The sequence below is a fragment of the Microcaecilia unicolor genome, chromosome 13, assembly GCF_901765095.1.
Source record: "Microcaecilia unicolor chromosome 13, aMicUni1.1, whole genome shotgun sequence".
NCBI classification, from domain to species: domain Eukaryota; kingdom Metazoa; phylum Chordata; class Amphibia; order Gymnophiona; family Siphonopidae; genus Microcaecilia; species Microcaecilia unicolor.
This window is the reverse complement of record NC_044043.1, coordinates 102276794-102291537: the sequence shown is the minus strand read 5'-3', so window position 1 is coordinate 102291537 and position 14744 is coordinate 102276794. Positions and strand designations below refer to the sequence as shown.

The following is a 14744-nucleotide window of genomic DNA, read 5'->3' as shown; positions in this document are numbered from 1 at the left end:
ACTAGTTCAAATCACACTAAAAAGAAGGCAGAGCAGTAGCAGAAAAACCTACTGAAGAGAAACATTGTGAATGGATTTTCCTGGGACTCTAGAGGAGCCAAACAGACCAGTCAGATCGACCCATTTAGGAGCAATTACAGCACTGGGTATTAAGCACAGGCAGAATGCGGATGATTTTGTAAAACATTTCTGTATGTGCAGCGTGTTTTACATATGGAAAATATCTCTGAAAATTGCATGCATGGTGGTCTCAGGTGCTTAGTCTGAGCAGAGCTGGAGGGGGGTGGATTATTCCATGTTCATTTTGTAAAATGTGCAGGTGTAAACATTGATTAGGGAGCAGATGTTCAGCCAGCGGTTTTATTAGCCACTGCTGGCCTTATTCCTTGATATTCAATACCAGGCTGTGTCCGGGCATTGGCATTGGATAGCCAAATTTATGCAAAATTCAGCAGTTAACCACCAAAGGGACACCATGTAAAGATAGACTGAGATTATGCGGTCTAATAAAACTGTTAAGAATATCAGCACTAAAGTGTGTGTGTGTGTGTTCCTTAATCACGCAAGTGCCGACTGCCCACGGACTGTGATTTTCAGTGGCACTAACCAGTTAAGTGCTGAAAATCAGCAGAGAGCCCTGCATAAGCCAGATAACTGGACAGGAGCCATTTCTGGCCGGTTAAATCGCTCTGAATCTCGATCCCTAGATGCAGGACATTTACAGCTTTTTGGGAGCAAATGTGTTGACTACTGAAGCCGGTTCAGAGACCCTGTTAATACAGGCACATAAGCACTAACATCACCTTTCTTAAAATAGGACCTTTTGTTTTTCCACATTTCACTTGCTCTTGAGATTCCATAACCCGATCACTGGTGCCATTAAATATCTCTTCCTTAAAATTCACTTTCAAATTATGTCCTATTATCTTTCCCTTATTACTCAGTGTAACCATATTGTGTAAATGACAGACGTACTGAAGTGGCAAATAATTATGGGCAATAATCTGTCATACCTCAGTCTCCTCCTGTCCCAGAGAAATATTCCACACTCTCATGCACTTTCCACAGATGGGAAATGTTCTGGTTCTCTAATCAGCTTAGCTGTTCTGTACTAGATTAACTCCAGCTCTGATAACTATTCTCATGCCCTGGGTGTGCTGTCTAGACAGGACCTTATCCAGTTCAAGACAAAATCCCTGGACACCATCTTTACCAGGATCCCCAGCATAAAACAATGGATAACAACACAATACTGTTATCCAGGAAGTGCGATATGAACACATCATTCTGATAAGAGCATACTACTATCATCCAAGTAGTGCAGTATGAAAACAGCATCTTAATAAGAACACGCTACTGTAATGCAGGCCAGAGACACCTGACCACACAGTTGAGATAAGAACGTGCTCTCCTATATCCCCTCTCTAGCAGTTCTCTATCGATATCCATGGGCAGCGTTTGTGGGATGGTGTTGAGGAGGGTGAGCAAGTTTAAGGTATCAGTGGGGTCAGTGGTGAGGAGTGGAGAGGGTATTAGGAAGGGAAGAAGAAAAGTTAAATGGTACAAATGCACTTCTCTAGAGAATAGCCAGAAGGGGAGCAGTGGTTGATATTTGCAGAACAATGTAATTACAGGATATTTGAATTGATTGTTTTTTGGCAATGTACCAAAATCATGTGTAGAATGGTTGATTTGTGGTTTGTTGTTGGCCATTCTCTGAAGATGTGTCATGACTCAGGGTGATCTCTTGGGCCACAGCCAAGTTGACGCTACCTAGCCTACCCGAGGGCTGACTAGGCTCCAACTGGTGGCGGGCGAGACACCCAGGCAAGGCTGGACTGAAGACAAGGCTGGAGCTTGAGGTTAGAGCTTGAGTTGAAAGATAGGGCAGGAGCTTGAAGTCAGGGCTGGAGCTTGGAGGCAGGGTTGGAGCAAGGCGGGAGCGGGAGCAGGACTAGAACAACACACAGGCTGCAACAGGGAACAAACAGGAACAACACTCCAACACACACTACACGACTCTAGGAGACCTGTTGCAAAGGCACTGGCTGGGAGACAGGAACTTCCTTAAATACTACCAAACAGGAAGTGATGACATCAGCCAGCACCCTTTTGCAGAGCTATAAAGGAAGTGCTGGATTCCAGGAAGTCAATAGATCCTTCTTGGCAGTCACTGAATGATGCAGAGAACAGGTGAGGGGCATGACAGATGTGTTCAAAGAAGAAAAGAGCCCACTGCCATAATCCAAGCAGAGCCATGTACTAATCTGAAAAGAAATATAAACAAATATTTGCCAGTGAAAATTTCTCTAATTTTATAGAAAGACCAGGTAAGAAAGAAAATATAGAGACATAAGTCTGTCTACCTGTGGTTTTCTCTGGCTAGACAGAGTTCATTGTATAGCATTATATTAGAACACACTTCTATAATCCAAGGAAAGCCATGTGACCTTGGCATTATATATTAATATGCTTCTGTAATCCAGGGAGTGTCACGTGACCTCGGCATCATTGGAGCCGGCACTGTGGGTGCTTGAACACCCCCAATATTGAACAAACGTCTTAACTGTGTCTAGGGAAGGTTAATTTCCATTGGGTTTAGCATCCCCCAATCATTTTGAAAAGTTGGCTCCTACGCTCAGCATTATATAAGAACACACTTTCGTAATCTTGGCAGAGCCATGTGACCTCAGCTTCCTGTTGTTGTTGCAAAGTATTACAATTTTTTATAAGTATGTAGTTCCTCTTCTTCACCTACCGATGTACTGCGTTAAACAAAAACAAAGTAGTTGATAAATCTGTAGGGGTCACTATTCAAAAGGGTTTAACCAGGCAGGAGGGAGCCAGCATCTAATATTCAGCAGCAGTTAACCAGTTAATGGCACAGAATACGTCTACTAACCAACCATCCCCTGTCCAGCTAGGTTAAGGGAGGACTGGGAGCGGGGTGTCAGCTTAGCTGGTTAGTGGTGATTTCCAGCTGTGCTAATTTTATACAGTGAGTTTACTGGGCACCGGTGTGAATATCATCCAGTGTCCAGTTAGATTCCAGGTTGGCAGATGTGTCTGGATATTCAGTGTTTAAAACCACGCGTGTCCCAGGTTAGTTCAGCCTGTGGCTGGAAGTAGTTTACCAGCCGCTTAACTCCGCAGATGAATATTGATTCTCTAGTGTTTACATACTGCAGAAACAGCCACTGCTCAAATGTCATACCCAGCTCCAGTCCCTGGAGCAGTTTTAGTGGGTGCAGTGCACTTCAGGCAGGCGGACCCAGGCCCATCCCCCCCACACCTGTTACACTTGTGGTGGTAAATGTGAGCCCTTCAAAACCCACCACAAACCCAATGTACCCACATGTAGGTGCCCCTTAGGGCTATGGTAGTGTTGTACAGTTGTGGGGAGTGGGGTTTGGGGGGCTCAGCACCGAAGGTAAGGGAGCTGTGCAACTGGGAGCAATTTGTGAAGTCCACTGCAGTGCTCCCTAGGGTTCCTGGTTGGTGTCCTGGCATGTGAGGGGGACCAGTGCACTATGAACGCTGGCTCCTTCAATGACCAAATGCCTTGGATTTGGTCGTTTTTGAGATGAGTGTCCTCGGCTTCCATTATCGCTGAAAACCGGGGACGACCATCTCTAAGGTCGACCATCTCAACATTTAGGTTGACCATCTCTAAATGTTGAGATTTGGGCGTCCCCAACCGTATTATCGAAATGAAAGATGGACGCCCATCTTGTTTCGATAATACGGGATTCCCCGCCCCTTCGCGGCGCCATCCTTACAGATGGGCGCCCTTAGAGATGGTCGACCCCGTTCGATTATGCCCCTCTGTGTCGTCTTCCTAGTTCAATATTTCGACCCTTCCCTCCATTTTACCTGCTATTCATATACTTTCCTTTGTATCTGTATTCAGACAAGTTATAATGGAAGTCTCTGTATTTATCTTTCCAGGTGTACTTTAAAAGAGATGGAGAGTTAATTGAAGTGATTCCAATGGTGGAACCACCAGCGGCTGCAGCAGGGTTAAAAATTATTCAGGCTTCTCGGAATCTCTTGAACCGGGATATGGATGATACTAAGATGAAAAAGTCCCTCTCTCTCCTGGACATGGAGGGGAGAGGACATGGTTCTTTTACAGAAGATCCTATCTGGAGTCTCACTGTTGACAAAGGACTTGTGTCAAGCCCAACCACAGAAGAGATCCCAGAGACGGTGGTCAACCGTGAGTTCCCGAGGTGGGTCCACAGTATGGATCCTGTCTATTTCTTCCACCACGCACATCTTCCAATGAGTGATGGCACAGTAGAGGTGAGGGCCATGCTTACCTGGACTCTTAATCCACAAGTGGACAATGATGCATTGATCAGCTGTGAAGTGAAACACCCTGCTCTTTCCATGCCGATGCAGTCTGAAGTAACATTAGGTAAAAAATGTTATTGTCCCTTCTAATTTTCTATCTGCTATTTGACTGTTTCCAGGGCCATTTCATGTAATTCTTATTGGTTGATTACAAGGGATAGACAATTCCATTCAAATCATTTGAGGTTTGTAATTGATCTTGTTTTGTCACCTGGTGTACGCTTTTTAAGAGTGGTGCTCAGCGGTGCGCTGTCTTTGTAGCGCTCTAGAAATGTTAAATAGTAAGGTGCAAGTCGAAGGCAAACGCCTTTGTGTGGTGCCTAAACATGCTGGATTTCTATTTTTGGAAGTTATTGTCAAACTTATTTTCTGACTGTATTTAGATGCGGAAACTATTTTTTAACATTTTGTATGATTGTTATTAGTTTTAATAATGTTGTCCATATTTAGGAGAAGGATGAATACTGTTTTGGTGATCATTTTGGTTTTAGCTTGTTGGGAAGGGGGGGGGGGTGTTACACTGAAGATTATGGCTTAAACTTGAATTTTGATTATTTACCTCCTGCCTATTTTAATATACGCACTTACTGATTAAGTGACTCCATTAATGAAGATCTCCAGAATGGAGAATATCTAGGAAATGAAGTGATTATAAGTAAGCGTTCCCAAGGGAGAAGGAAAGAAGTAAGAAGGTCTTCCTTCTTGAGAAGAGTAACCTTAGAACAATATCAGAATGAGGAAAGGGAAACCCAGCCTGTTCCTTGCTGTTATTTCAATGCAAGATCAATAGTTAATAAAACATTAATTTTGAAGGATCTGAATGAAGATCTTGATATTGGTCTGGCATTGATTACTGAGACTTTGGTGACTGACAAAGATAGTCCTTTGCTAGTTAATCTCTGTCCTTCAGGATATAAGATCTTGCACAATCCTAGGCTTTCGAAACAAGGGGGAGGACTGGGTATTGTTTATAAAAGCTTCTTGAATTTAAGACTAGTTGAAACTATAGTTATACCAGGTTTGGAAGCAATGATATGTAAGCTTTTAGACAAAGAATTACAGGGTTCTGTAGGGATTTATTTAGTCTATCGACCACCTGGTTCATAGTCTTTTGAGTTGAATCTCAACTGGCTGAAAGTATTGTAAGCTGTTCATCCATTTTCTCAGAATTACTTTTGGTAGGAGATTTAACTTTACATTTAGAAAATAGGCAGGATTCATCAGTAAGTAGATTTTTAGACAGTTTAGATTTATTGCAATTTCTATATAAAACTGATAACGCTACTCACAGAAGGAGGCATGAATTGGATTTAGTAGCTTTTTTGAGTTCATCTAATACCACATCTCAAGTAGATTGGTCAACTGTTGGGGGGGTCAGATAACTAACTATCTTGCCACCTTCACAGTTTATCATATGCTTCAAGATCTTTATCCTCAACAAGTAGAGAAAGATTGAATAATAACCAAGAAGGAAAATTGAGATTGATAAATTCTGGTCTTATATGAAGCAATATCTAGTTGATTCTTCAGACACATCTAATTATATGTTGAGACAATGGAATGATACTGTAGATAATGCTTTAGATCAATTTCCTGTAGAAAAATTGAAGAAAAAGCCTTGAGGCAAGAGTGCACCTTGGTTTACCGACTTTTTAAGGGGTCCTTTTATGAAGCTGCGGGAAAAAGGGGCCTGCGCTGGCATTGGCGCGTGTTTTTGGCACACGCCGATGCCCCCTTTTACGACAGCGGGTAAAAGGCAGGATTTCTTTTTTTAAAGAAATGGATATGTGGCAAGTGAAGCACTTCCCACCCGCCCATTTTGGGTGGGAGCACTTACCGCCACCCATTGAGGTGGCGGTAAGGGCTCCCTCGCTACCTCCTCACTCACTCCCCCCAGCATCAACTCCCTTCTCCCACTGCTACCCCCAGTATCTACCAGTGTAAGGCCCCTTCTCTCATCTCCTGTGTCAGCCTCCAGCCCCCTTCTCTCAGCCCCAGCATCAGACCTTGGTGGGGTTTGAAACCTGGTAAGAGAAAGAACTGAATATGGACTTAGGAGACAGTGGGGAAAAAAGGCAGGGAGAGTTGGGTGTTGAGCCTGGTTTGGGGGGGAGAAGTAGAGATTTAGAGAGCTGGGGGAGGGTGTTGAGCCTGGGCCTGGGGAAAAGATCAGGGGAAGATATGTAAAAGGAAAGAGTTGGAGGATCAAATGGGATTAGGATAGGTGAGGGTGGGTAGAGAAAGCTAGACGATGATGAAAAAGCTTTGGGGATTTAAGCTTGGGGAGGCCTTGGACTTTTGCCATTCTATTCAGGGATTATTTTGACCATTAGTGTGTGGAGAATTTTACATTTTTCGTGCATTATTTCCTCAGAATTCAAAGACAGCAGCTTTAACCCTTAGCTGTCCTCTTTCTATGTAACCTTTTACTCATTCTGCTTGCACAACAGCAGACAAGTGAGAAAAAAAATGAGGCTTTCCGGTCTTAAATTCTCTAGTTCCACTCAGCCAGGCCTTCTGGTCAGAAAGAGGAATGGGAAGTGTAGAGAGCCTGTGGCTTATACTAAGCAAAATTGAGAATGAAATATATTTGCATGAATTCTGTGCACCCTTAATGATGGTTGTGTTGTATGATAAAAACTCAGGACCCTCCTTTCCTGCCTCTAGGATTGATGTCTCCTCTCTTTTCCCAGCACGTAATTCCTTTTCCTGAAGCTGGAAAGTAATTTGTGAGTGAACCAAGCTCAGAGCAATTCTTTCACTCTGCAGTGCCAGAGCCAGAGCCAGGAGGGGGTAAAGGGGTTAGTTCAATAATTATCCATCTTGTCTGCAGTCTGAGCACAGGTGGCCCCCTTACTGCCATTGGTGATGGAATTTCCCCATTTCTAATGGAGTTTGTATGTAGATTGGTCCATTTTGGTCTTATCGTTTACACACTATTAAGGTTAACCTGTTTCTTGTGTAAAGAGGATAGGCAGACATAGAGTTGCTGGAGCTGGAGGGGTGACCTGTGGTTTCTGTAGGCAGAAGGTGCAGGTTTCAGAGTCTGCCTCTCCCCTTTGTTCCTGGTTCATGGGAAGGCTGAGGACATATGTGGGGGAACCAGACCAGTTACCGGTGAGACTAGGGAACCAGGCATAGAAATGGCAGATGCATTTTTGTATTGAATTTTAGATCAATTTGCAATCAAGTAAATCAAAAGAAATCACAACCTATTGCAATCAAAGGATTATAATATATCGTGCAAAAAATAATTTCAACTATTACACTGATTTCAACAAATCCATGTGTAACCCTGGCCCCCTCCAGACAGTCCTGGATGCCAGCTAAGCTCTTTGGGTCAGGCATCCAGACCAGAGCATAGAAAAGATACAATCTCTTTTTGAGCTGGGAACAGTCCGAAGCTGGGTTAAATCCCGGTAGGTTGGGGGGGGGGGGGGGTATGCCACCACCTTCACTTTAACACAGTCCCAGAAAGATTTCACTCTCACTCCAGGAGTTGCTGTAAACTCATGAACTTTTACTAACAGAACTTTAAAATACTAGCAACAACTGAAAGACCACCAACCGCAGATGAGCTTGTAAAATACTTCAAAAACAAAATAGCAAACACAAGATCAAACCTTACAAAACCACAAATAAACATCACAGACTACCTACAAGACTGGAAAACAAACGATAGCCACGCCACAGCAGACAGAATATGGACCATTTTCAAACCACCCCAACCAGACACAGTAAAATCACTACTGACAAAATACGTGCATGCATACTGCCTAACAGACAAATGCCCCAACTACATGATGAAAACCTCACCAAACACATAACATATATGTTTGAAAAAGATCTCTTCCCAACAGACAAGGAGACGAGTACTCACATCAATCCCTAAAAACACAACCGGCAAGATCAGCGACATAAACTACAGACCAGTAGCCTCAATACCACTACTGACCAAAACGATTGAAGGTCTAGTAACACAGCAACTAATGGAATACTTGACCAAATTCTCAATTCTTCATAACTTCCAATCTTGGTTCAGACCACAACAACACAGCTCTGAGACGGTCATAACCACCCTGATAACGAAATTCAGAAAATTAATATGCCCAGGACAAAACATGTTATTACTATAGTTCAACATGTCAAATGCATTCGATTTAGTAGACCAAAATACACTAATGACACTGTTCGACAAGATGTGAATCAGTGGTGCAGTGCTACCAATCAAGGCAAGACTATTTTACAAAATAATATTTGATATGGCACCCATGATCGCATTATCTCCAAGAAATGCAAACTCAGGAAACAGAAGCTACCTACGCCTACACCTACCAAACTGCAAAAACACTATCTACAAAATTATCTACACAGCAGGATTTAGCTACCTGGGTTCCAAATGGTGGAACTTGATACCAAAAACCATAAGAAGCATCACAAGTCACTTCCAGTTCAGAAAAGAAATGAAAACTTACCTCTTCAAAAAACTCTACAGCTAAACACAAATCTAGCATTGACTTCCCTCTTCAAATAATCTCCAAAACATATGAATAAACATCAAAACTCCTCAACTAAACACAAAAGCTGCCACCACTCCAAACCCATCTTCCATAAGTACATAAGTAATGCCATACTGGGAAAAGACCAAGGGTCCATCGAGCCCAGCATCTTGTCCACGACAGCGGCCAATCCAGGCCAAGGGCACCTGGCAAGCTTCCCAAACGTACAAACATTCTATACATGTTATTCCTGGGATTTCGGATTTTTCCAAGTCCGTTTAGTAGCGGTTTATGGACTTGTCCTTTAGGAAACCGTCCAACCCCTTTTTAAACTCTGCTAAGCTAACCGCCTTCACCACATTTTCCGGCAATGAATTCCAGAGTTTAATTACACGTTGGGTGAAGAAAGATTTTCTCCAATTTGTTTTAAATTTACTACACTGTAGTTTAATCGCATGCCCCCTAGTCCTAGTATTTTTGGAAAGCGTGAACAGATGCTTCACATCCACCTGTTCCACTCCACTCATTATTTTATATACCTCTATCATGTCTCCCCTCAGCCGTCTCTTCTCCAAGCTGAATAGCCCTAGCCTCCTTAGTCTTTCTTCATAGGGAAGTCGTCCCATCCCCGCTATCATTTTAGTCGCTCTTCGCTGCAACTATAGAAGCCCTCTCCACATTGCACAACACTACTGTAACACCACCTATAACACCCTCCTATAACACTAAACATGTATTTTCTAATATATTTCCACTATTCATGATGTATTGTTAGCCACATTGAGCCTGCAAAGAGGTGGGAAAATGTGGGATACAAATGCAATAAATAAATAAATGTAAGTAAATTGTAATGCCACTTTGAACCGATGCTTGATTTTGGATAACAATGAGATACAATAAACAGGAACTTTCAGTTGCAAATCTTTATTCCCTTGGGGGAAATCCTGGGGCACTAATCAGATGGAAAATCCCTCCGATTTGGACTCTTTAAGGGTGCATGCAGATCTGTGGTGTATCTGTCTGGAACTTTCCACTCAGCAGTTCCCATTTTCCTTTCTGCCACAGCTGCACATGGTGCCAGCTGGATCTGAGGCTGGACTGCTGCAGCAGGTTAGGTGCACCATGGCTGGGCACCTTGAACTCAAAAACAATTTCACACTTATTTTAATGCATCCCATCCTTCAATTAGATTCTAAATTCACTACCCCACAGAAAACATTAACTTTCTGGACACAATACTTTCTATCAGCAATGGTTCTATACACAGGAACCCAACTGACAGATGCAGCCCTTGCCCACAATTCCAGCTTCCACCCTTCATATACAAAAACATCCATTATAAACAGCCAAGTCACATGATACAACCATATGTACCTCGACCCAAGAGACAAACAGCTCAAACTCATGGCTGAATCCTTCAAACTCAAAGACTAGAACCCCCAAAATAATCCAGAAAGATTGCTTCTCCCCTTAAAACACCCAGGGAAAATCTACTGCAGTACAAAACCACAGAGGCCCCCCCCCCTTGAAGTGACATAAAATCCAGACTAAAAAAACTGAGAAGAACCATAAACGTCTTCCAGCCGCTTGTCCAGGAGGATGAATTACTGAAAGATATTCCCAGCTCCAGTAGTGCTGGCCTTCTGTCAACCTCCTAATCTGAAACAAACATTTGTGAAAAGCAAACTCCCAATAGAAACTGAAGAAAATAACACCTGCTGCAAACCATGGTAATACATCTCGCAGGACCCCACAGTCACTTGCAAGAGAAAAACATTCGGGACCCTACTCATGCTTTTCCTCAAATGTTGTATATATTCAATGCAGAAAAACGTGAAGAACAATGCATTGCCGAGACAGGCCAGATGCTAAAGACAAAGATCAACTGATAGACAGGGGGGGACAAAAGTCCCCGGGCCTCCAGAGGGGGGCCCGGCGACACTGCAGTCCGACCCGTCCTCCCTCCGTCGCTCCCAGCACTAACCTTAAATGCCTCCTTTCACCACGTTCGCAGCAAGCAGCAGCAGGGCAGGCCACTCCTTCCTTCCGTGTCCCGCCCTCGCCTGACGTAACGTCTGCGAGGGCGGGGCACGGAAGGAAGGAGAGGTCTGCCCTGCTGCTGCTTGCTGCAAACGTGGTGAAAGGAAGCGTTTAAGGTTAGTGCAGGGCCCGGCCCGGTAGCGGGTGGAGGGGGGGCCGGCGACCTCGGTGGGGGGGGCCTGGCGGCGACGACGGCAGCCTCCTCAGGTGGTGGGGGTGCCGGGGGTGGCCTTGTCCCGGGCCCGGCTCTGGCTCTCGGCGGCCCTGCTGATAGATATAAGATCAGATGCCACAAAGCACAAGAAGATGACACCTCTGTAGAGAAGCAGAGTCCTGAATTAGTGACCTTATGGTCAGAATACTAAGAGGACATTTTTTTTTTTCAAACAAACCAGGATCATAAGACTTTTGAAGTTGAAATAATAAGCTACTGTGACACCAACAAGAAAGGACTTAAGAAAGGTCTGGATTTCTTATTATATAAACCATAAAATTCTCCTGCCTTCTCCCCTTCTGATCATCCATCCACACCCCCCTCCCTTTCTCCTTGAGACTGTCATTGAATGGTTTATATATTCTGATGCTGTCCTGACCTGAGAGAAGAGGTTTTGGACTCTGAAGCTCATCAAAAAATGTGTTAGGTTAGTTCAAGAAAAAAGGTGTTGCCTTACTTTCTTTTTTTGTTTTCTTATATTTCAGGAAAATCACGTGGTATCTTTGGCTTACTTAAAAGTTTGGGAGGCGGTAGGGTAATTCACAATCGAAGTAGCTGGTTTTCCTGCCTCATCTTTAGATGACTCCAGAAAAACAGATTCAAACTCCCTCTGATACTGGTGAAATCTAATCAATTCTGTCCTCTCTCCCTCCTTCTCAAAGGGAGGGAAATAAAACACTGTAAATGTAGGTGGCATTAATTGTGAAGGCACATGAAAATTTTCAAGCAAATAACACTTAAACATATGTGCTGAGATACTAGGGATACGTGGAAAGTTTATTAAATACAGATTCCATCTAGAAACTTCATACTTAAACTCCAAACTTGCTTGGCCTTTAACTAATTCAGCTGACAAATTATCCACCTTTTGAAACGAGGCTGACAACGTTTCATATGAATTTTGTACCACAACTAATTTCAATTCAAACGTCTCCATCTTTTGTTCCACATTCAGTATTTTGTCAACTTCTTGGGACATATGAGTAGTTATCATCTGGCCCATAGATACAAAAACTTTCCAAAACTCTTATAATTTGAACTCTGCTGGTCTTACCAGCTCAAAAATGTCTGGCACCGGGGTCACAGGTTGGGAGTCCATGACTGAGGCTCCACTAGCTCTCCCTTGCACACCAAGTTGGTTAACACTCCTCTCCTCCGCCATACTCCATACTTCAGGGACACAGACACACTCAATGAATCCAGACCAGACCAGTCAAATGCGGAATGCTCATCAGCCAATGCTGCGTTCACTTCAGTCAGATTCTGCCATTGCAGTGCAGGATTAGCTGGAGGGTGCCTCTCTTCAGGGGACAACGAAACACTACTTCCCAGCAGTGATGAGGGTTCTGCCGAGCCTTCAGTCACTTCAAGTGGGACTATCCCAGTCACTGTTGAACTTGAGTTGGAGTCTTAGCTGCCTGACCATTAACAGTGGCTACAGGTTTCTATGACCTCCTTTTCGGCATTTCAATCGCAAGAAACAAAGCCGCTGTGCACACATCTGCATTCTTGCATGCCATCCTGCCTGTTCCTACATGTGCATTTCCCATTTCAGAAAGGGAATGTATGATATGCCTCAGTACTTCAACGTTGGGATTCACAGCTGCTCCTTTGTACAGACAAATCTTTCAAAAGTGATCAATGGGGGCCAGCCCTTTACAGGAGGGGGTAAAGGTAGCATCCTTCTTAATCCCACATTGTGTATTTCTCCATCCTAATTAGAAAAAATAAAGTGCATGCAGCCACTGCATTTAATTGGCAGCGCTCATATTTGTACGTTTTAAAAATGGCTGACATACACATGCAAGTTCTGGAATAACCTGTTCCACATGCAAGTCTCAGCACCTCTCCATGTAGGTTCCATATTTTCTTTGTAGGTTTTTCATGTTTATAATTGTAAAATGGCTGCACATGTCGCCACTTACCCATGCAAGCATTTAAAAAAAAAGGTCTACATCAGCAGATCCTTTTGTAAAATACTACCTCGAGTTGTACATTTTACAACCTGGACATATTGATTCTGATTCCTACATTCTGTCTAAAATGGAGCTTCAAATGTTCACCGTGTTGAAGGTCTGAACCCCCCACCCCTTTTTGTTTTTCTAGATTGCCAGAACCTCTGTGTGCTTCTGGGGCATCTCAGGAAGTTTCCCTCTGTCAACCACAGAGTTTAAATCTAGACCCTATTTATCCTCAGTGGATACCCAGATTTCAGAACTGAATATCCAGATACAGATTGACTAGTAGAAATTATCCAAATACCTTTGACATTCCAGGGGGAATTTACAGTCAATAAGTAATTATCATCCTGTTGCATCAGTTTCATTGTTTCTGAAGATTATGGGCAGACTGGATGGACCATACAGGTACTTTCTCTGCCATCATCTACTATGTTACTATGGAAGGTTATGTCACCAAGCTGCTGGAGAATTACCTAGATAAATATAATAATGTACATCCCTCACAGTCTGGGTTTTGGAAGAATTACAGTTCTGAGACGGTGGTTGGTTCCATTTCTTTAAGTCAAGGTCGGAGTTCTTTTATTCAGTTTGATCTTTCCTGTGCCTTTGACCTGGTAGACCACAATCTTATGTTGGCCAGATTGGGTGACATAGATATTTACAGAAGGGTATTAAGCTGGTTTAAAGGGTTTTTGTCTACTCAGAATTTTAGTGTTAAGAAGAGGGATGGTTTGCCAGCCACTTGGAAGGCTAATTGTGGGGTCCCACAAGGTTCCCCTCTATCTTCATCCCTGTGTTACTTCAATCCCTGGGATTGGTTGTGGATAAACATAGTGTCGTTTTTTTAAATATATAGATGATATTGCTATATTACTGCCAGTATCCAGGGATTGGATTTCCACACTGAACAGCATTACCAAGTGTGTGCAACCAATTGAAGATTGAATTTCATCTCACTGGCTTAAGTTGAATCATGATAAAACTAAGTTTTTATGGATAGATGGGTTTGATTAAAAAAAACTGTTTCTGCAGTTTTTCTATTAAAACGGATACGTTTATTTTTGAGTTTATTTCTAAGATTCTGGGTCTGAAGTGGACAATTCTTTGAGAGCAATACGCAAATATTTTGAACAAGCAAACTTTAGATTGTTCAAACCTTGATTCTATCAAGGATAGATTAATGTAGCATTATTTACATAGGATGTTCAAAACCATTGGTTAAACAGATGCAGGTCATACAGAATAAAGCATCCCGGCCGAGATCTATGGCTCATAGGCATGATTCAGCTACCTCGTTTTTTAGGGAGCTGCACTGGCTTTCAGTGGAAGTCAGGATTGAGTTTAAACTCTGCACCGTTATCTTTAAGATTATGAATGTTTTTTTTATTGGGATTTATTAGCCGCCTTTATGAAGAGATTCACCCAAGGTGGTGGACAGCATGTACTGTTTAACATAGAAATTACAATTTTGTTAACAGCCTAACAATAGTAAAATAACCAAGAACAAGCTAAATACAATAAATGAGGTAAACAGTAAATTGAAACCTAATAATAGAACTACCGTGAAACAGTATCAAAAATATAAAATTCTCCAGTGTAATTGGCTTGATCTTCTTCAAAATTGTCTTTACCACTGTACTCATAGACAGATTCTTTTCTGTTTCCCATCTGTAA

At 42.7% G+C, this 14744-nt stretch overlaps 1 protein-coding gene across 4 annotated transcripts in view; it reads left to right on the top strand.

Moving 5' to 3' along the window:
* Nucleotides 1-14744, top strand: part of IGSF21 (immunoglobin superfamily member 21) — a 448408-nt gene that overhangs the window by 370090 nt on the left and 63574 nt on the right. For all 4 annotated transcript variants that reach the window (XM_030222239.1, XM_030222236.1, XM_030222238.1 and 1 more), the window contains exon 6: nt 3949-4420. In XM_030222239.1, coding sequence (XP_030078099.1) covers nt 3949-4420 — 472 coding nt within the window. The remainder of the gene's footprint in view (nt 1-3948; nt 4421-14744) is intronic.